This window comes from Lacerta agilis, chromosome 4 (genome assembly GCF_009819535.1).
Source record: "Lacerta agilis isolate rLacAgi1 chromosome 4, rLacAgi1.pri, whole genome shotgun sequence".
Taxonomy (NCBI): Eukaryota; Metazoa; Chordata; class Lepidosauria; order Squamata; family Lacertidae; genus Lacerta; species Lacerta agilis.
In genome coordinates, this window is record NC_046315.1 from 3,217,605 (window position 1) to 3,237,079 (window position 19,475).

The 19,475-nt window shown below is 50.6% G+C and overlaps 1 protein-coding gene across 1 annotated transcript; it reads right to left on the reverse strand.

Moving 5' to 3' along the window:
* Nucleotides 1-514: 514 nt before the first annotated feature.
* Nucleotides 515-16,385, reverse strand: PHOX2A (paired like homeobox 2A). The gene is made up of 3 exons (XM_033145736.1): nt 16,059-16,385; nt 3,845-4,032; nt 515-1,133 (listed from the first exon to the last, which is right to left on the reverse strand). Exons 1-3 carry the CDS (start codon nt 16,279-16,281, stop codon nt 690-692), a joined length of 855 nt encoding a protein of 284 aa, XP_033001627.1. The 5' UTR covers nt 16,282-16,385; the 3' UTR covers nt 515-689.
* Nucleotides 16,386-19,475: the final 3,090 nt, after the last annotated feature.

A 19,475-nucleotide genomic window follows, 5' to 3' on the forward strand; every position in this document is an offset into this window, starting at 1 on the left:
CCACTTGGCCAAACTTGATTTTCCGCAGACGGTGAAGCCACCCACGGGGGAATCCGCTGTAACAATGCCCTTCTGATCTTACATTCCACATCGTCATCAGTGACTGTGCCGGCTGGCGAGACCCTTCGTGAAAACAGCTGGGCAGCCTTCGAAGCAAGCCAGCAAGTCACTGCCGGGGGTCAGGAGTCAGAATCACTTGACATCAGGAAAAGGAAACAAATTCTACTCTCTCGAGGACAAAATCTCTCGCGCAGAAACCAGCCAAGGTTGGAGGGCCAGGGCTGGGAGCAGCTGTGTCCCTTCCGATCGATGCTTGCTGGACTGCAACTCCCAGCAGCCAGCGTGGGGCGATGGGATTTGTAGTACAGCAAGATCTGGAGATGTTCCCAATACCTGATGCAAGCAAGACTTCATTTTTCCAGGCAGAGTTGGGGAATAGGCGATGCCTTGAGCAGGCCAGGAAAGACTGGCGAAATCTGCCAGAGATCTGGACACCGTCCAGCCCGGTGAAACGAATTCGTGGTTTCCTGGACACGGCGAGATGATGGCTGTTGTTCCCTTAAGGTTGAGCCGGGCCCCGCCCCGCAAGATGAAAACTAGCAGCTAAGGAAGGAGCAGAGGAGGGTGTAGGGGAAGCTATTCTGTGGGGCACCCAGCGGAGCAGGCTGGCGGAACTCAGTCCGAGGCGGTTAGAAGAGGTTGGCCTTGAGGGGGTTCGGCTTCCGGTGGAAGGAGGAGAGGACCCCAGAGAAGGGGCCCGACATGGTTTCGGCCGGCTGCCAGGCCTTCAGGAGGTCGGCCGTGTTGGTGGGCCCGTTGCTGGTGCTGACCCCGGCCCACAGGGGCGCCTTGAGGGCTTGGGTGGTGTGGCCGGGCCCCAGAGCTTGCTGCCCTGTGCCCGGGCTGGGGCTAAGGCTGCCGCCAGGACTGTTCAGGCTGCCCGCTATGGGCAAGGAGGCGGTGCTGTCCGGGGTGGGGCTGCAGTTGGACTCCTTGGACTCGTCGTCCTCCGAAGAGGAGCGGGGGTCCGGCTTCTTGCTGGCCGAGGGGCCGCCGTTGCTGCCATTCTGGCCCTTGGCGTTGGCCGCCCGCTCCTGCTTGCGGAATTTGGCACGGCGGTTCTGGAACCAGACCTGGATCGGAGGAGGAGGAGGAGGAGGAGGAGGAGGGGAGGACAGGTGAACAACAGGCAGGCATTTGGGGTGGGGGGGAGAGATGGGAAGGCTTGGTATAAGAAGAAAGGGCTGCGGCTGCTTGGCATGCAGAACGTCCCAGGTTTGATCCCCAATGATAACTCCTGTTAGGGCTAGGAGAGACTCCCTGCCTGAAATTATTATTATTATTATTATTATTATTATTATTATTAATAATAATAATAATAATAATAATTGTTATTCTGCCCTTCATTTGCAGATCTCAGGGCGGTTCACATCATAAAAATACTAATTTCCCCCCCCCCCTGATCAGTAATTCTGATAATTGTTCCAAAATTTGCATCATTGCATATAAATCGCCACAGGCACATTTAATACAGATCTGCGTCCACTTTTGGGGACATAAGTGACCACCCTGGTGAGAAGAAGGCTCTTTAAAATGAAATTCCTGCATTGCAAGGGGTTGGTCTAGAGACGATCCTCAGGATCTCCTCCAACTCTACAATTCAACGGTTCTATGATTCTGCGAAAATACATAATGGAGACGAGAACAGAAACTAAAACCATTATCCACGCCATCTCCCCAGGCTCTCCCACAAACACGTTTAAAAAGGAATACAAGACGTTAATCGGTGGAAGGGGAACGTTTTCTCCTGGCGCCCAAAGGTGCCTGCCTAATGAAAGCGCCAGACGAACCTCACGGCAGAGCTGCTGCCAGTCAGTGTGGGCAATACTAAGCTAGATGGACCAATGGTCTGACTCAGTATAAGGCAGCTTCCTGTTTAATTCAGCTCTCTCTGTCTGTCGTCTGTCTGTCTGTCTGTCTGTCTGTCTGTCTGTCTGTCTGTCTGTCTCTCTCTCTCTCTCTCTCTCTCTATCTCTCTCTCTCTCTCCCCCACCCCCAGAACCATGAGGACTAGAATACCTAAATTTATTTTTAGGAGCAGGGCTGCAGCTTTGCATGCAGAAGGCACCAAGTCGGATCACCTGCGGGATCAGAAGGGCTGGGAAAACCTCCGAGTGGTCCCCAAAGTGTGTGGGTGTGTGTGTGTGAATGACTATCCAACTTTCACAAACTGGATTTCAAATAAATGTGCCATTAATTGTTGCTGTTTCGAATTTTAGTGTGCTCTTTCTTTCCTTAGTGGAAACGGCTATTCTGAGTTATGCTTTTTTTAAAAATATAGGGTAAAATAGTGGGCACTGGGGACGAGATCATGGAACCAAGGGGGCAGGGGTTCAAAAAGGTTTGGGAACCACAGGGGGTAGACAATATTGAGCAAGTTAGGCTTTCTCTGCAGTGACCCACAGGGAAATGAGAGGCAGCGTGACATAGTGGTCGGTGCCGGATTTATGTATAAGCTAAGCAAGCTATAGCTTAGGGCCCCAAGAGGGCCCCTCAAAAAATTAAAGGGGAAAAAAAACACCTAGAATCATAGAAGAGTTGGAAGAGACCACAAGGGCCATCCAGTCCAACCCCCTGCCAAGCAGGAAAATTATAAGATAAAAAAATAAAATAAAACCTACATACAGTAACAGTGTTCGTGTGTTGTGTAGGCTCCTGTGATATAAGTCATGGGCCCTGCCTGCTAGCCTGCTCCCACAAATATCACTGGTTTGCTCCTTTCTATATATAGGGTGCCTACATTCTGCATGGACCGGTTGCATGGAAACACAGGCAAATTGCTTGAGATACCCATTAGGTCCATAAATTACCATATAGCATATATTCAACACAAAAAAACAGTGACCATTTGTTGTTGACAAAGGACAGCTGGACATATAAAGGGCCCCATTACCTGCAGTAGCTTCGGGCCTCATCAAACCTAAATCCGGCCCTGATAGTGGTTAGGACCTGGGAGGTAAAGGTAAAGGTAAAGGGACCCCTGACCATTAGGTCCAGTCGCAGACGACTATGGGGTTGCGGCGCTCATCTCGCTTTATTGGCCGAGGGAGCCGGCGTACAGCTTCCAGGTCATGTGGCCAGCATGATTAAGCCGCTTCTGGCGAACCAGAGCAGCGCACGGAAATGCTGTTTACCTTCCCGCTGGAGTGGTACCTATTTATCTACTTGCACTTTGACGTGCTTTCAAACTCCTAGGCGGGAAGGAGCAGGGACCGAGCAACGGGAGCTCACCCCGTCACGGGGATTCGAACCGCCGACCTTCTGATCAGCAAGCCCTAGTCTCTGTGGTTTAACCCAGGGTTCAATTCCCCACTGGGCCATGAAACTCATGCGGTGACCTAATGCTGGTTCCTGCCTCTCAGCCTAACCCTACCTCACAGGGTTGTTGTGAAGATAAAACAGGGGGGAGGAGGATTATGCCCTCACCCTTGAGCGCTTTGGAGGAAAGTTGGGATATAAACACAATAAAGAAGACCGGGGATAGCTCAGTCGGTAGAGCACAAGGCTCCTAATCTCAGGGTTGTGGGTTCAAGCCCCATATTGGGCAAAAGGTTCTTCCAGTGGAGGGGGTTGGACTAGATGATCCCCAGGGTCCCTTCTAATTCTACAGTTCTAAGGTTATTTAATTTAAATGCAATGAATTAATTGCTCAGAGCAATTGGGGCTCCCAGTGGATCGGCCACTGTGTCCCGTCCCCCCAATCTCTAGGAAAATGATTTATTCCCCACCCCCCCCCTTAAAAAAAATGGATCAGCATCGCAGCTGACAGGAAAAAGCCTCTCACCTGCACCCTGGCTTCTGTGAGGTCTATTTTGAGGGCCAGCTCTTCCCTGGTGTAGATGTCAGGGTAGTGCGTCTCCGCAAAGACTCTCTCCAGCTCCTTCAGCTGCGAGCTGGTGAACGTGGTGCGAATCCTGCGCTGCTTCCGCTTCTCGTTGATGGTGGAAGGGTCCGAGAAGAACTTGTAGGGAACTGGTTGAGGAGAGAGGAGAGAGAGAAAGAGACCCCGGCTTAGGAGGAGGAAGACGGGGTCACGTGGCATGGCCCAGCGGCCCGCAGCATTCCTGCATTGCAGGGGGTTGGACTAGAGGACCCTTGGGGGTCCCTTACGACTCTGCAAGTCTAGGATTCTGTGCTGCTGAGCTCACCCCTTGTCCGTTTCCAGTATTGCGGGTTTGGATCAGCCTTCCCCAACAGGGTGCCCAACAAGATGTTCTGGACTGTCATTCCCATCAGCCCCAGTTGGCACAGTCGTGGCTGGGGATTATGGGAGTTGTAGTCCCAGTGCTGTGGAAGGCTAGCTTGGAAGGTAACTGAGGTTCCCCTCTGCATCCCCTTTGGCTTCAACTGTAAAATAAGAAGTGTGACCTTCAGCAACACATTGCCTCTCAACCTCACGTTCCACCGCCCCAAATCTACAAAATGGAGATAATTCTATGATCCTACCTTACAGGGTTCTTCTAACAATCTCTCTGTGTAAAGCACTTTGTACACTGCAAACAGTGAGCTCCCAGGGAGATTCACAGCGTTAGGAATAGCATACAAAACTCTAAATGACTTGGGACCCAAATACCTATGTAAAATACCTCCTTCTCAATAACAATGATCTTGGGTCCTCTGTTTCATTGTGTTTTTAATATTTTGTTGGAAGCCGCCCAGAGTGGCTGGGGAAACTCAGCCAGGTGGGCGGGGTATAAATAATAAATTATTATTAGTCTTATTATCATTGGCAGGTGAGGCCTTGTGGGTGGTGTGACAGGGCCTTTGCGGTGGTGGCTCCCCATTTGTGGAATGTCTCCCCTGGCAAGGTGCATCCGTCTCTCATTGATGGCCGAAGGATACTGTTCCTAGCAACCCTGAAATTGTCAGCTGGGAAAACGTGATTGCTTTAAAGCTCCAGTTACAGGTAGGTAGCCGTGTTGGACCTGCCATAGTCAAAACAAAATGAAAAATGAAAAAAATTCCTACCAGTAGCACCTTAGAGACCAACTAAGTTTGTTCTTGGTATGAGCTTTCGTGTGCATGCACACTATTAGCCATCACCTGGGTGACACCTGGCTTGAGAGCAGTACATGTGAAAAGGATCTAGGAGTCTTGGTAGACCACAAACTTGACATGAGTCAACAGTGGGATGCAGCAGCTAAAAAAGCCAATGCAATTCTGGGCTGCATCAATAGGAGTATAGCATCTAGATCAAGAGAAGTAATAGTACCACTGTATTCCGCTCTGGTCAGACCTCACCTGGAATACTGTGTCCAGTTCTGGGCACCACAGTTCAAGAAGGATACTGACAAGCTGGACCGTGTCCAGAAGAGGGCAACCAAAATGGTCAAAGGCCTGGAAACGATGCCTTAGGAGGAACGGCTTAGGGAGCTGGGTATGTTTAGCCTGGAGAAGAGAAGGTTAAGGGGTGATCTGATAGCCATGTTCAAAGATATAAAAGGATGTCATAAAGAGGAGGGTGAAAGGTTGTTTTCTGCTGCTCCAGAGAAGCGGACACGGAGCAATGGATTCAAACTACAAGAAAGAAGATTCCACCTAAACATTAGGAAGAACTTCCTGGCAGTAAGAGCTGTTGAACAGTAGAATTTGCTGCCAAGGAGTGTGGTGGAGTCTCCTTCTTTGGAGGTCTTTAAGCGGAGGCTTGACAGCCATCTGTCAGGAATGCTTTGATGGTGTTTCCTGCTTGGCAGGGGGTTGGACTGGATGGCCCTTGGGGTCTCTTCCAACTCTAGGATTCTATGATTCTATGATCATACCAGCCAAGTGGCTTAGAGTTCAGAATAGGATCCTGCAAACTGACCAGAGCACAACATGTGTCTGGGGAGGGGTCCCTTCCCCCCCCCCATATCAATAGAAGAAAGAAATTTTAAAAGCTGAGATGCTAAACTGCTAAACTGGTACCCAAGCTGATGCTTACATAATTAAAGCGAAGATGCAAATGTGTGTCACCGACCATCACTAGGGGAGCAACTTCATAACACAACCGCTAAGATAATATAATCATTTAATAATATAACTGCTTCATAATATAACCACCAACTTCTCTGAAGAGTGGGGGAGTTAAATGAAGAAGTATGCATAGGTTTTCTAAATTCTACCAGCATTTTAAAAACATGTGGCAATTCTGCCAGCACCCAAGACAGCCGCACCCCTCAAAATTCATTGTACTTTAAGAGAGCTGTGGAAGAAATGGAAAACCGCACCAATAGCTGTTGTTCTTATAGATGCATGCAATCTTTTAGAGCTACACAGAATTCCTTGGCAAAATGAGTCTTGAAACTTATCCTCGGACGACACCTGCAGGTGCTGGACAGACATCTTCAGATAGCCCCCAATGCTGTTTACAGCTGGTCATCAATGACACACATAAATATAACCGAGAAATCATGTTGTTCTTGTCTCCTCTCCTGGCTATTTTATAATTAAATTGCTGGGAGTTTGTCAGCCGCACTCAAGTAGATATGCTGTCATAGACAGGCATGCTGTAAATTTCTTAAACTATGGAAAGAACTATGGTGCTGGAGGAGACTCTTGAGAGTCCCATGGACTGCAAAAAGATCAAACTTATCCATCCTTAAAGAAATCAGGCCTGAGTGCTCACTGGAAGGACAGATCCTGAATTTGAGGCTCCAGTACTTTGGCCACCTCATGAGAAGAGAAGACTCCCTAGAAAAGACCCTGATGCTGGGAAAGATGGAGGGCACAAGGAGAAGGGGACGGCAGAGGATGAGATGGTTGGACAGTGTTCTTGAAGCGACTGACATGAGTCTGGCCAAACTGCGGGAGGCAGTGGGGGATAGGCGTGCCTGGCGTTGTCTGGTCCATGGGGTCACGAAGAGTCGGACACGACTGAACGACTGAACAACAACAACATGGAAAGAAAGATTGGCTTTTAAGGACACACCTGAAATAGGAATTATCCAGCTCTGCTCAGCTCACCTCAACACCTCCTCTAGAGGCCAGGCATTAAACCTGAGTCCTTCTGCAGGCCAAGCATATGCTCACAAATGCAACAGGTGTGCTGGGGGTGTGTAACGTGGCTCATGGCCTGCTGCAGAAGGTAAAGGTAAAGGGACCCCTGACCATCAGGTCCAGTCGTGTCCGACTCTGGGGTTGCGGCGCTCATCTCGCTCTATAGGCCAAGGGAGCCGGCGTTTGTCCACAGACAGCTTCCGGGTCATGTGGCCAGCATGACAAAGCCGCTTCTGGCGAACCAGAGCAGCGCACGGAAACGCCGCTTACCTTCCCGCTGGAGCGGTCCCTATTTATCTACTTGCACTTTTGATGTGCTTTCGAACTGCTAGGTAGGCAGGAGCTGGGACCAAGCAACGGGAGCTCACCCTGTGGCAGGGATTCGAACCGCCGACCTTCTGATCAGCAAGCCCTAGACTCTGTGGTTTAACCCACAGCGCCACCCAGGTTTAATCCCAGGTTTGGGGGTGTGGGGTAGAATCTCCTGCCTGACACCCAGGAAAGATGCTGCCAACCAGTGCAGGCAATATAGAAGTAGGTGAATCAATGGGCTGGCTCAGTACTGAATAAGGCAGCTTCGACTTCCCCAGGTCAGGTAAAGGGCGTGGGGGAAACCTGCAAACCTAAAAGGAGAACGCCACCTCCTTCCACTTCCAGGCCTCCCTGGAGAGTACCAAAAATCGAGAAGTTGTTGGGGAAAGCCAAATAGCTGGGGGTCTCCTGAGCCCCGAGGTGTCAGCCCCCCAGCTCCTGCGGCAGCTGCTTTGCGATTCTGAAGCTCAAGCGGCAGCAAATAGCGCTGGATCAGCGGGTGGTCGGGAGAAGGAGACCCCACCGCTGCATGGGCGGAGGCCGGCAGCCCGGCGTCTGGGTGACGCGATCTCGCGCTAGCTAGCCCGAATCCGGAGTGACTCCGGTTTACACGGATTATGATGACGATGAGAACATGATAAGAGCCCGCTGGATCAAGGCCAACGGCCCATCTAGACCAGCATCCTATTCTCACATTGACATGATTGGGGAGCCTGTAAGCAGGATTTGAGCGCAAGAGACCCCCCTCTGACCCGTCCTGCATTTCCCACCAACTGGGATTCAGAAGCATCGCTGTCTGCCTCCCACTGTGGAAGCGGAGCTGAGCCATCCTGGTTAGTAGCCTTCGATAGCCCCCCCCCCTCCTCCATGAATCTGTCTGATCCTCTTTTAAAGTCACCGTTGCCTCCAGTGGCAGGGAGTTCCACATTTTAACTCTGTGTTGCTTGAAGAAAGACTTTCTGCTACGCGTCCTGAATCCTCCGGCGACATTCACCGAATGCCCGCGATTTCGTCTGTTATAAGAAGGGGGGGGGGAGAGAGCTTTCCTCCTCCATCCGATTTTTCCAGGTCATAAATTTCTCCAATCCACGGTGACAACTCCATTTCTTGCAGCCGTTAAATCGGGATTCCTTGAACGCGCCCCGCCGCGAGAGCGGCGAGTTTTCAGTTCCAACCCAACTGTCTTTACTCCGCCTCAACTGGCTCCAGTTTGCTGATGCGCTACCCGCGCTTACTCGGGAGTAAAGCCCTTCCAACCCGCCGCGCTCTGACTTGGAAGTGGACGGGCTCCCTCGGTTTCAGGCGGAGCTGCTGGATCGGCGATGCGCTTCCGCCGGGATCCCTTTGCGCGCGCTGCTCACGTTGACTCGGAGGGAAAGGATCCACGCTGCTGGGATCAGGGCCCAATACCCCTGTCGTCCCTTTGGCTTTGCTGAGGAGGGGATGTCAAAAACGATCCCAGCGAGGTCGGGAGTCGCGATTTGTTCCCCGCTTCTTAACTCGGGGTTCAGTCGGGGGCACTTTCGGAGGTCTTTGGGCCCGGGGGGGGGCTTTCTGGAGAGCAAAACACGCACCTCTCTAAATGACTCGGCTGAAGGAATTGAGGAGATGCTCATCCAATTTGCAGGTGACACCAAACTTGGGGGGGGGCATCTAATGTCGCGGAATCGGAACTCAAAATGACCTTAACAGATTGAAGCCCAAACTAACAGAGTGGATTTCATTCCTGCACTTAGGCAGTGAGAAGCAGATGCACAAATATAAGATTGGGGGGGGTGGCGGCACCTGTCTTACTAGCAGGACAAGGATCTAGGGATCTTGGTGGACCACAAATCATGAATCAAAAGTGTGATGCAGCAGCAAAAAAGGCTGACGCTATTCTAGGCTGCATCTACAGAAGTCCAGTGTCCACACATCAAGGGAAGTCGTAGTCACACACTATCTATTCTGTCTTGGTCGGACCACACCTGGAATCCTGTGTCCAGTTCTGGGCACCACAATTTTAAGAAGGATATCGACAAGCTGAAATGTGAGCAAAGGAGGGCGGCCAAGATGATCCAGGGTCTGGAAACCAAGCCTGATGAGGAACGGTTGAAGGAGCTGGGTATGTATAGCCTGGGAAAGAGGAGACTGAGAGGAGATACGACAGTCACCTTCAAATACCTGAAGGCCTGCTGTCACATCATGGAAGAGGGAACAAGCTTGTTTTCTCCTGCTCTGGAGGGTAGGAGTGGAACCAATGGCTTCAAGTCACAAGAAATTTAATTCCGATTAAACACCAGAGGAAAGTTTCTGATAGTAAGAGTTGATTGACCATGGAGCGGTCTCCCTTGGTAGTTTGTAGATCGGGCTTCCTCAACCTCGGCCTTCCAGATGTTTTTGGCCTACAACTCCCATGATCCCTAGCTAGCAGGACCAGTGGTCAGGGATGCTGGGAATTGTAGTCTCAAAACATCTGGAGGGCCGAGGTTGAGGAAGCCTGTTGTAGACTCTCCTTCCTTGGAGGTTTTTAAGCAGAGGTTGGGGGAACCATCTGTCAGGGACTTTCTAGGCTGCATCTACAGAAGTCCAGTGTCCACATCAAGGGAAGTCATTGTTGTTCAGTCGTTCAGTCGTGTCCGACTCTTCGTGACCCCATGGACCAGAGCACGCCAGGCACGCCTATCCTTCACTGCCTCCCGCAGTTTGGCCAAACTCATGTTACTAGCTTCGAGAACACTGTCCAACCACTGTCTCATCCTCTGTCGTCCCCTTCTCCTTGTGCCCTCCATCTTTCCCAACATCAGGGTCTTTTCCAGGGAGTCTTCTCTTCTCATGAGGTGGCCAAAGTACTGGAGCCTCAACTTCAGGATCTGTCCTTCTAGTGAGCACTCAGGGCCGATTTCCTTGAGAATGGATAGGTTTGATCTTCTTGCAGTCCATGGGACTCTCAAGAGTCTCCTCCAGCACCATAATTCAAAAGCATCAATTCTTCGGCGATCAGCCTTCTTGATGGTCCAGCTCTCACTTCCGTACATTACTACTGGGAAAACCATAGCTTTAACTATACGGACCTTTGTTGGCAAGGTGATGTCTTTGCTTTTTAAGATGCTGTCTAGGTTTGTCATTGCTTTTCTCCCAAGAAGCAGGCGTCTTCTAATTTCGTGACTGCTGTCACCATCTGCAGTGATCATGGAACCCAAGAAAGTGAAATCTCTCACTGCCTCCATTTCTTCCCCTTCTATTTGCCAGGAGGTGATGGGACCAGTGGCCATGATCTTAGTTTTTTTGATGTTGAGCTTCAGACCATATTTTGCGCTTTCCTCTTTCACCCTCATTAAAAGGTTCTTCAATTCCTCCTCACTTTCTGCCATCAAGGTTGTATCATCAGCGTATCTGAGGTTGTTGATATTTTTTCCGGCAATCTTAATTCCGGTTTGGGATTCATCCAGCCCAGCCTTTCGCATGATGAATTCTGCATATAAGTTAAATAAGTAGGGAGACAATATACAGCCTTGTCCTACTCCTTTCCCAATTTTGAACCAATCAGTTATTCCATATCCAGTTCTAACTGTAGCTTCTTGTCCCACATACAGGGAAGTCATAGTCCCGCTCTATCTATTCTGTCTTGGTTAGACCACACCTGGAATCCTGTGTCCAGTTCTGGGCACCACAATTTTAAGAAGGATATTGACAAGCTGAAATTCCTGCAACATAGGGGGTTGGACTAGATGACCCTGGGGGGGGGGGTTTCCCACCCAACTCTACAATCCTATGCCTGACGAAAGACAAATTAAACCAACTTTATTCTGGTTGCTTTTCGACCTGACTGGCTTTTGTTTCCCATCTAAGGCCAGGCGATCCATATTCGTTCAGGAGCTCAGCAGGGCTAGGGAATCCGGGTGCCTTAAGAAAAGGCAAAACCAGGAGTCCTTTTCTGCTGCCCCGCCCCCACTCCCGTCGTTTAAAAGGCGAGTAGCACTCGTGATTTGGGTAGGAGGGTTGTCTGTTGTTGTTGTTCAGTCGTGTCCGACTCTTCGTGACCCCATTGACCAGAGCGTAGTCCGGATTAACTCAATCCGGATTAATTTAGTCCGGATTAACTCAGACGGACTTTATGCAGATCGATGAGCTCTCATGCAAGAGAATAGGATGGTCCTTAGACTGTTAAAAATATATATACATATAAAAATATATTATAAAAATACATATAAATATATATATATATATACACGATGGCACCAGAGCTGTAGGGGTGGTTATCTCTGTTTATTTAACTCTGCCCGGGCCGGGAATTAAATGAGGGGTGGGATCCTGCTGCAGAGTTGGAGGGAACATTCCCCAAACGGGACCCTCTTTCGGGCTGAAACCCGATTTGCCATTTTTTTGTGGGGAATAAGCGGCGCTTCTTACTTCCGAGTAGGGAGCGGCCGCCGCCCGTTGCATTCTGCGCAGTAGGCAGAGTTTTAACAATGAACAAATAAAGCATTAAAATAATAAATAATAAATAAAGTGCTGTAATTAAATTTTAAAATTAAATTTAAAATATCGTTGGCCTCCTAAATGTTTCTGTTTCCTGGGTGCCGTTTTTTTCGTTTTTGTTTTTTTGTCGTCATTCCGTTTGAGCAGCTGGATTCCGGGTTCAAGCGCCGTGCTTGGACGCAATCCTACGCGCGCTTTTCCCGGGGAGTAAGTCTCCGTTTAGGTTTACTTCTGAGTAGGCTAGCGCTGGGGGAAGGAACTCCTGCATAAGGCGTCCAGGAGAAATGAAGACGCTGCCGCCTCCTTGCTCTTGAGGCCCGGCTGCGGATGTAATTTCCCCTGGATGGGATTTTTTTGTTTATACGGGGGAAATGTGCTGCCTAGTGGTTAGAGCCTCTGACTAGGATCCGGGACTCCAGGGTCCCGATCCCCTTATCGGCCATGAAACTCACTGGGTGCGAGTGACCGGGCGGCCAGTCATTTCCTCTCTCCGCCTAACCTACCTCGCAGGGTCGTTGTGAGGATTAATTAAGGAGGAGAGATAGGCGAGGTATAAATATTAAAAAATATTATTATCCTTGGTGGGGAAATGCGGGCTATAAAGTCAATAAATGAATGAATGAATGCAATAAATAATAAATAAAATGGTGATAACTGGTGGAACACCAGGCAGCCGCGTTGGATCACACATTTACTGATAGCCCGGGGACTTAATAAATGAATTTCCCAGATGTCGCCTGGAGAGTTGCAAGCCTGGCGCGTCCGCCCCTTGCTTTCGTTCTTGAATTCTTGAACACTCGTCCGCTTTACATCTTTACTTCGACATTTGCAATAATCCGACTTGGGCAACGATGCGAATTAAATCTGAGCGGCCCACGGTCGCCCAGTCCTTCTGTTTCAAACTGAAGCAACGAAAGTGATTCCTCTGTCCCCAAATTGTTGGGTACCTTTTCGGGGTTCGCCAACCGAAACTCTTTTTTCACCCCCAGGTCGATTTCAAGCACCGTTTGGTCATCTACACAGCTGCCTTGAAATCGACTAGGAATTCATTCTGACCGCATCATTATAAACCAGATTCATTTTCAGGCGTATTTCCCTTGTAAAAATGCATACGATTTAAATCTCAGGTAGGATGCTTACGGACCGCAAGGGTCTCGCTTTGAGGAGAGTGGGCCGCCTCCCTTATTTCGGAGTCTCTTGTTCCTTCAAAACAAGAGACCTCAATGTTTTGTTGTTTGTTGCTAAACCAGGATTCGTTTCCTATTTGTTCCTAAATCCGGATTAATTTCCTACTTGTTGCTAAATGCGGATTCGTTTCCTATCTTTACCGTCGAGCGAACGAGTGGGTTGGAATGGCTGAAAGGTTGACGAAACCTCCATTCGGTCCTTGCAAACCGACTGACTATCCTTGCAACGAGTAACTCCAGAAGCAAAATCTGGATTGTGTTTTGCTCGCGCCAGAAACGAAGGGGGAATGAAATAATTCCAATATCGCGCAAAGTCGCTTTAAGGCGGCACACCAAGGCTCGTTTCCAAGTCCATTAAACTCAATTGCAGGGTTTTAAATATACTTCACCCCTCCATCGTATTCAATGAGACATTAAGGCCAAACCCCTACGCCCATTTACTTAGGGGGGGGGGGGAAACTTACTTCTCTTACACGGCTGATATCAGATTATTATATCCTGCCCAAATTCTCCCAAACCGGAATGGCTTTTTAAAAGCGACCCCAGTATGGTGAGATGCGCCGGAGTTTTTTTTTCAAGCACAGTGTTATGGGAAGATAATCGCCCCCAGCTGCATTTCCCGTCTCCCTCAAAAAGCACAGGTGGGGGGGGGCGTGGGGACACGCGTGGGAAAGAGATGGAGATTTTGAGTTTAAATAGTCGCGGACGTCCTGTGTTTAATTTCCTTTATTTCACACCGCAATATCTCCCAAGTGGGCTCAGTCCGGGTTGGTCTCAAACGTGCTCCTTGCGAGAGGCATGAGGCGTAGGCAAGGTTTGGAGAGTCACACAGAACGCTTCGTCCGTGGCAGAATAAATAAAAAATAAAAAAAAACTGTCCAGTTGCACCTTAGAGACCAACTAAGTTTGTTCTGGTATAGGCTTTCGTGCGCGTGCACACGTCTTCAGATACCGTGATATTCATCCTTGGCAACTATTGCAGAGGAAAATGAGAGGAGAGCGGAAGGGATCCATGTTTTCAAGAGTCCCTGGAATCCTGTGCGTTGCCCAGAAGAGATTGGGTTGGCTTGTAGAAGAAGAGTTTGGATTTGATATCCCGCTTTATCACTACCCGAAGGAGTCTCAAAGCGGCTCACATTCTCCTTTCCCTTCCTCTGTGAGGTGAATGGGGCTGAGAGACTTCAGAGAAGTGTGTCTAGCCCAAGGTCACCCAGCAGCTGCATGTGGAGGAGCGGAGACACGAACCCCGTTCACCAGATAACGAGTCTACCGCTCTTAACCACTACACCACACTGGCTCTCTGTAACAATATATTTATCGTTGATCGTTTTATTCACTGCATTCCTAGCTTACCTTTTCCTCCAAAGAACTGGGGGTGGGGGGTGGGGATTCAGTCCCCTCCTCATTTAATTCCCACCTCAACCCTATGGGGTAGACTAGGCTGAGATAGAGTGACTGCTCCCCAAGGCCACCCAGCGACCGAGCGGAGATTTGAACCCTGGTCCCCCCACTCTAACCGCTATGCAACACTGTCTCTCCGTGTGTGTATGTGTGTGAGTGAAATTAACACCCCGTCTGCCTCTCCTGAAGGGCCCTTGGACTGCTGGGTGGTGGCGTCTTGCCTCGCTTGCCTAAATTTTACACAGGAGGAAGCGCGTCCTTCTTACACCGCGGAGACCAATTCAGGCGTACCATGCGCGTTCCAAAGCGTAGGCGAGGATAAGTCACGCAAAACCCAGAATTTCTTTTCAAGAGGTGGGGAAAGAATTGCCTTAAAAGCGCCTGGGTTTTAGAGAAAAACCAAGAAAAGGTCTTCTGGGGTATCTTAAAGGCAAAACAGATTACCTGTGGCAAAGGGAACCTGTTCGTCTCCTAGGGTACCATCTCAGATGCTTCGCCGTCGTCGTTTTATCTCCCCCCCCCCCCCCCAACACAAATTAATCCATCAAATTCCACATTTGGGGATTTCTCTTCCAGATACTTCGTAAACGCAAATCCTTTCTCCCGTCAATTTCCAGCACAGTTTTAGATAAATTACAAATTTTGCTTTGGAAATTATTGCAATAGGATCGCTGCAAGGTATAACATAGATTTCCTCCTTTTTTTTTTTAACTTGCCCTTAGGTTGCTATCCTGCTTAGACGATGTTGTTGTTCAGTCGTTCAGTCGTGTCCGACTCTTCGTGACCCCATGGACCAGAGCACGCCAGGCACGCCTATCCTTCACTGCCTCCCGCAGTTTGGCCAAGAAACCAGGTCCTCGAAGCTTTCAGCCCGAACCGGATCGCGCCCTTCTTGGTAAACTAGATAAACCTCTCCCCGCCAGCCTAAAATACCGCCAGCGACGGACGCTTCCTTCCTCCAAGATTAATAAATTCCATAAAAAAAAAATAGTGTATATATTTTTCTGGGAGCAATTTCTGCAAAATATCGAATTAGATTCCTTGATCTAATCCTTCCATTTGCTCTAACCCGATTACGCATTAATTTGTTTTGGCTGTGAACAGAGGGGCGACGGAGCCCTGTAACTCGATTAGGCACAAATGTTATATCTTTATAACTGCATTTTGCAAAATTGGTTTATACCTGGTGGGTTGCGAGCTCCCCCTCCCCACCCTCTGCGAAGGGGGGAAAGGAAATAAAGCGGCGAGGGTCGGCCGGGTTGCAAGACAAAAATTGGAACCAGAGAGAGAGAGAGAGAGAGAGAGAGAGAGAGAGAGAGAGAGAGAGAGAGAGAGAGAGAGAGAGAGAGAGAGGTTGGCTCTGGGCTTCTTTTTTTGGGGGGGGTGTCTCTGCCTCCCCAATATTCCGAAGGAGTCCCTCGCTCCTGGCCCCTGGAACCAGCGGACCCCACTCGGGAGTGGCTTCCAGGCGGGCGGGCGGGCCGTCCGAAGCCGCGCCTCCGGCCCGCGGGGCAAACCAGCCCGATACCCCTCTCAGGCTAGGGGTGCCCTCCTCCTGCGCGCCTCGGCAGCGGAGCCCTCGTCTCCTAGAGCCCTGGAGCCGGCCGGGAGTGGGACCCGGGGGGGTCATCCATCCCAACCGGCCGTCGTCGGCGCCCTTACCTGTGGCGTAGGGCGAGGGCTGGTGGTCTCGGAGGGCGCCCAGGGTGCAGTTGGCCGTGCTGAGCGGCGGGCAAGCCGGGCTGGCGGCGAAGCTGCTTCGGATGGGGTTGTACTGGAAGGTGTTGGCTTGGCTGCAGGAGTTGAAGTCCGCGTACGCCGACGCCTCCATGGCCGCCATGCAAGAGTCGTACGAGTTCAGGTAGGAGTAATCCATCTTGTACATGGGGAGCCGGGCCCGGGATCTGGAGATCTGCAGGGTGGCCGGCAGGCCCGGGGTGAGAGAAAGAGAGAGGGAGAGGGAGAAAGAGGGGGCCCCTCGGCTTGGGCGGCGGCGGCTGCAGCGGCGGCTGCAGGTGCCTCGTCGCGCTCTGGAGGCGCACCGACGGGGCGGACGGGTGATATAGTTGGCGGCGGCGCGCGGAGAAACAAGGGACGAGGCGGCGGGTCCTTTGCATGACAATCTCGCCGGGAGTCGATTGGGGGGAGGGAGGGGCTGCCAGGGAGGGGGGCTGCCCGCCGCCCCGCCCACCCCTCCCTCCCTCCTTCCGTCGCTCAGCCAACCGTTAACCCTTTCGGGTGGCATCCTCAGTGTAGCAGAAGAGGCTGCAGGATGAGTCCATTCGCCTCCCCTGCCAGAGAAGTTTCGCCGCGCAAGCTGCCGCGTTTCCCGTGTTTAAAAACGTTAAGGGCACCAACCAGGAGAGCCCGCTGGATCAGGCCCACCTTTCCAGCGTCCTGTTCGCATGGGGGCCAAGCAGCCCGGAGGTCATACATACCCCAAAAGGGGAAATTGCAGACAGGAGCACCGCTGTAAGAATGCAATAAGAGCTCTGCAGGATCAGGACCATGGTCAGGAACTTGGGGGGGGGATGGAGTCACAAGACGCAGTGTGCACGCACCAGGTTTGCATGGCGATGCCCGTCAACTTGGGGTGGGAGCGGCGGCCCCCTCAAATATTTTATGGGGAGGTCCGAAGGGGTCCTGTGTCTATGGTGCACCGATTCCAGCACCCTGCTCTCGCGGTGCTCAGCCAGATGCCCGTTAAGGGAGGCCAGCGAGCGGGACCCGAGCCCAAGAGCAACGCTCTCCCCTCCTGGGGTTTGCAGGGAGGCAGCAACTGGGATCCAGAAACATCTCTGCCTCCGACGGCTGCTGGCTCCGCCCCAACCTCCTCTGGCCCAAAGGGGAAATGATAAAAATAAAAACCCACATACCACCTTCGCTGTCTCCTTCTCCTTCGCTGGTGGAAGGGAAAGAATACTGGCCTGCCTTGCAGGGCTGAGCGCACAGCCTGTGTTGAAACCTGTCCTTGAAATTTCAACAAAAACAACAACATCCTGCCCTCGTTCTCCTCTCTCCCGCGCCCCGTTTCTTTTCTCAGCGTTGACTAAGGAAGGACTTTGCACCCTAGATAGAGCTGGAAGGTACCCCAACCCCAGGCAGTGCAAAACTTGCCCAAGTTGCGAAGAAACCGGTGGAGGGGGGGCGCGTGAAAGTGTAGCTGGGCGCGCGCAACGAAAAGCGCCTGTGTTGGGCGGTGAAAACCGATTCTCAGGCTAATATGGTTCACGCGTACCTGGCTGGGCACAAAAATATATATATAAGCGATTTAAAAACTTGTGTTTTTTTTTTACTGTCCCCTCCCCTGAATGGTAATCTCTGTATGGTCAAAAGGGGAGAGCAATTGTCATTATTATATGATTTACATATTCACAATGTGGCGAGACGCTTGCTTCTGTCGGCTCGCGGGAAGGAGCTCCTGGGGTGGTTCAACAGGAAGTGGCTTACTTCCGAGTAGACCTGCCGAAGGTTGTAGGATGAACCGCAGCAGCCGCGGGGGTGGGGGGGAAGCAGGGCAGAACGGGGGGGGGACCCCAAGCCTGGCACCCAACGTCCAGGGCTTTTTGTTTCTTTCTCAATTTGTGGTAGTATATAAAGTAGATTCTCAACTCCGCAAGCGCATCGCTCGCTCGCTTATTCATTCATTTCTTGCATCTAGCCCACCTTTCTCTCTCTCAAAGTGACGTGCCTGGTTCTCCCCCTCCTCGTTTAAACCCTACAGCAACCCTGCTAGGTAGGGGAGGGAGGCGAAGGTGCAGTAACTGGCCCCCCAAGGTCACCCATTGGAGCGGTGGATTCGAACCCTGCTCTCCCGGCCACGCTTCCCTTCCCTTCTGTGCACTAGGCCACGCTTCCCTTCCCTTCTGTGCAGTGCAGCGTCCTGTTGGGAGGTCGAGGCGGATTCCTTGGCGCATCCTGCCGTCCGGCTGGGCTCCTCTTGGGTTGACTCCAGTCGGGGTGAAGCATCCGAGAGTGGATTTGCGTCGTCGTCCCCCCACCACCACGAAGTCGAGGGGAAATGAGAGAGGGGTAGCTGCTTGGCATGCAGAAAACCCCCCCCTCCTTTCAGCCTTGTCACCTCTTTTTTAATAAATAATTTTTATTATTTTATACTAAATTACTACAAAAAATAAAATATACATTCACAATCAATCTCCAGTTTTGGCTAACATAGCCGTGACTTCCCTCAGACCTTCCACATGGCTTTCAGAATTATATCTTAATATTATACTTCTTAAATCTACCATTGCTTACATTATCATAAATCTCATGCATACTCTAACTACCATACTTACAATAATATTTCTACATATTAACTACAAAGCTTCTTGCAGTCCTATTAGCGTATTCAACTGCAAATTGTCTTTCAAATAGTTCGTAAACTTTAACCAGTCTTTGATGAATTTCTGGTCCCGCTGTTCCCAGATTCTTCTTGTCATTTTATCCAGTTCTGCATATTCCATTAATTTCACTGTCCAGTCCTCTTTTGTCGGTATTTCTCACTGTTTCCACCTTTGTGCTAGCAAAATCCTAGCTGCAGCCACTGCGTATTGGAAAAGTTTAACGTCCTGTTTTTTAATGTCTGTACCTATAATACCTAGTAAAAAGGCTTCAGGTTTTTTTTTTAACAAAATTATATCTCAGCATTTTTCTCAACTCATGATATATCATATCCCAGAGCCTTGTCACCTCTAGCTAAGGGGATCCTGGGGCAGATAACGGGGAACGAGCTTTCCTACTCTTGACACCTAGGAGCATGGGGTGGCGGAGACTGCCTCTGATGCTCTGAGTCTTTGTCCATCTAGCTCAATAGTGTCTACACTGACTGGCAGCCACTGTCCATTTTTTTTTGCAGGCAGCCTCATCTGGAGATGCCACTGAACTGGGGATTTTTCTGCATGCAAACCAGGTGCCCCGCCGCCATGCTAGGGCCCTGAATCATAGAATCGTAGAGTTGAGAGGGACCACAACGGTCATCTAGTCCACCCCCCTGCAATGTAGGAATCTCATCTAAAGCATGCATGACAGATGGGCCACCTGCCAGTCAAAGCAGAGAGTCCTGGGCTTGCTGAATCA

What these genes read in the sequence shown, in the direction of transcription:
- PHOX2A (XM_033145736.1), bottom strand. Translation starts at nt 16,281, where the DNA reads ATGTACAAGATGGATTACTCCTACCTGAACTCGTACGACTCTTGCATG. An exon ending in GCCCTCGCCCTACGCCACAG is followed by an intron (nt 4,033 to 16,058) that starts GTAAGGGCGCCG and finishes CTCCTCAACCAG; the next exon opens with TTCCCTACAAGTTCTTCTCG. An exon ending in TCACAGAAGCCAGGGTGCAG is followed by an intron (nt 1,134 to 3,844) that starts GTGAGAGGCTTT and finishes CCTCCGATCCAG; the next exon opens with GTCTGGTTCCAGAACCGCCG.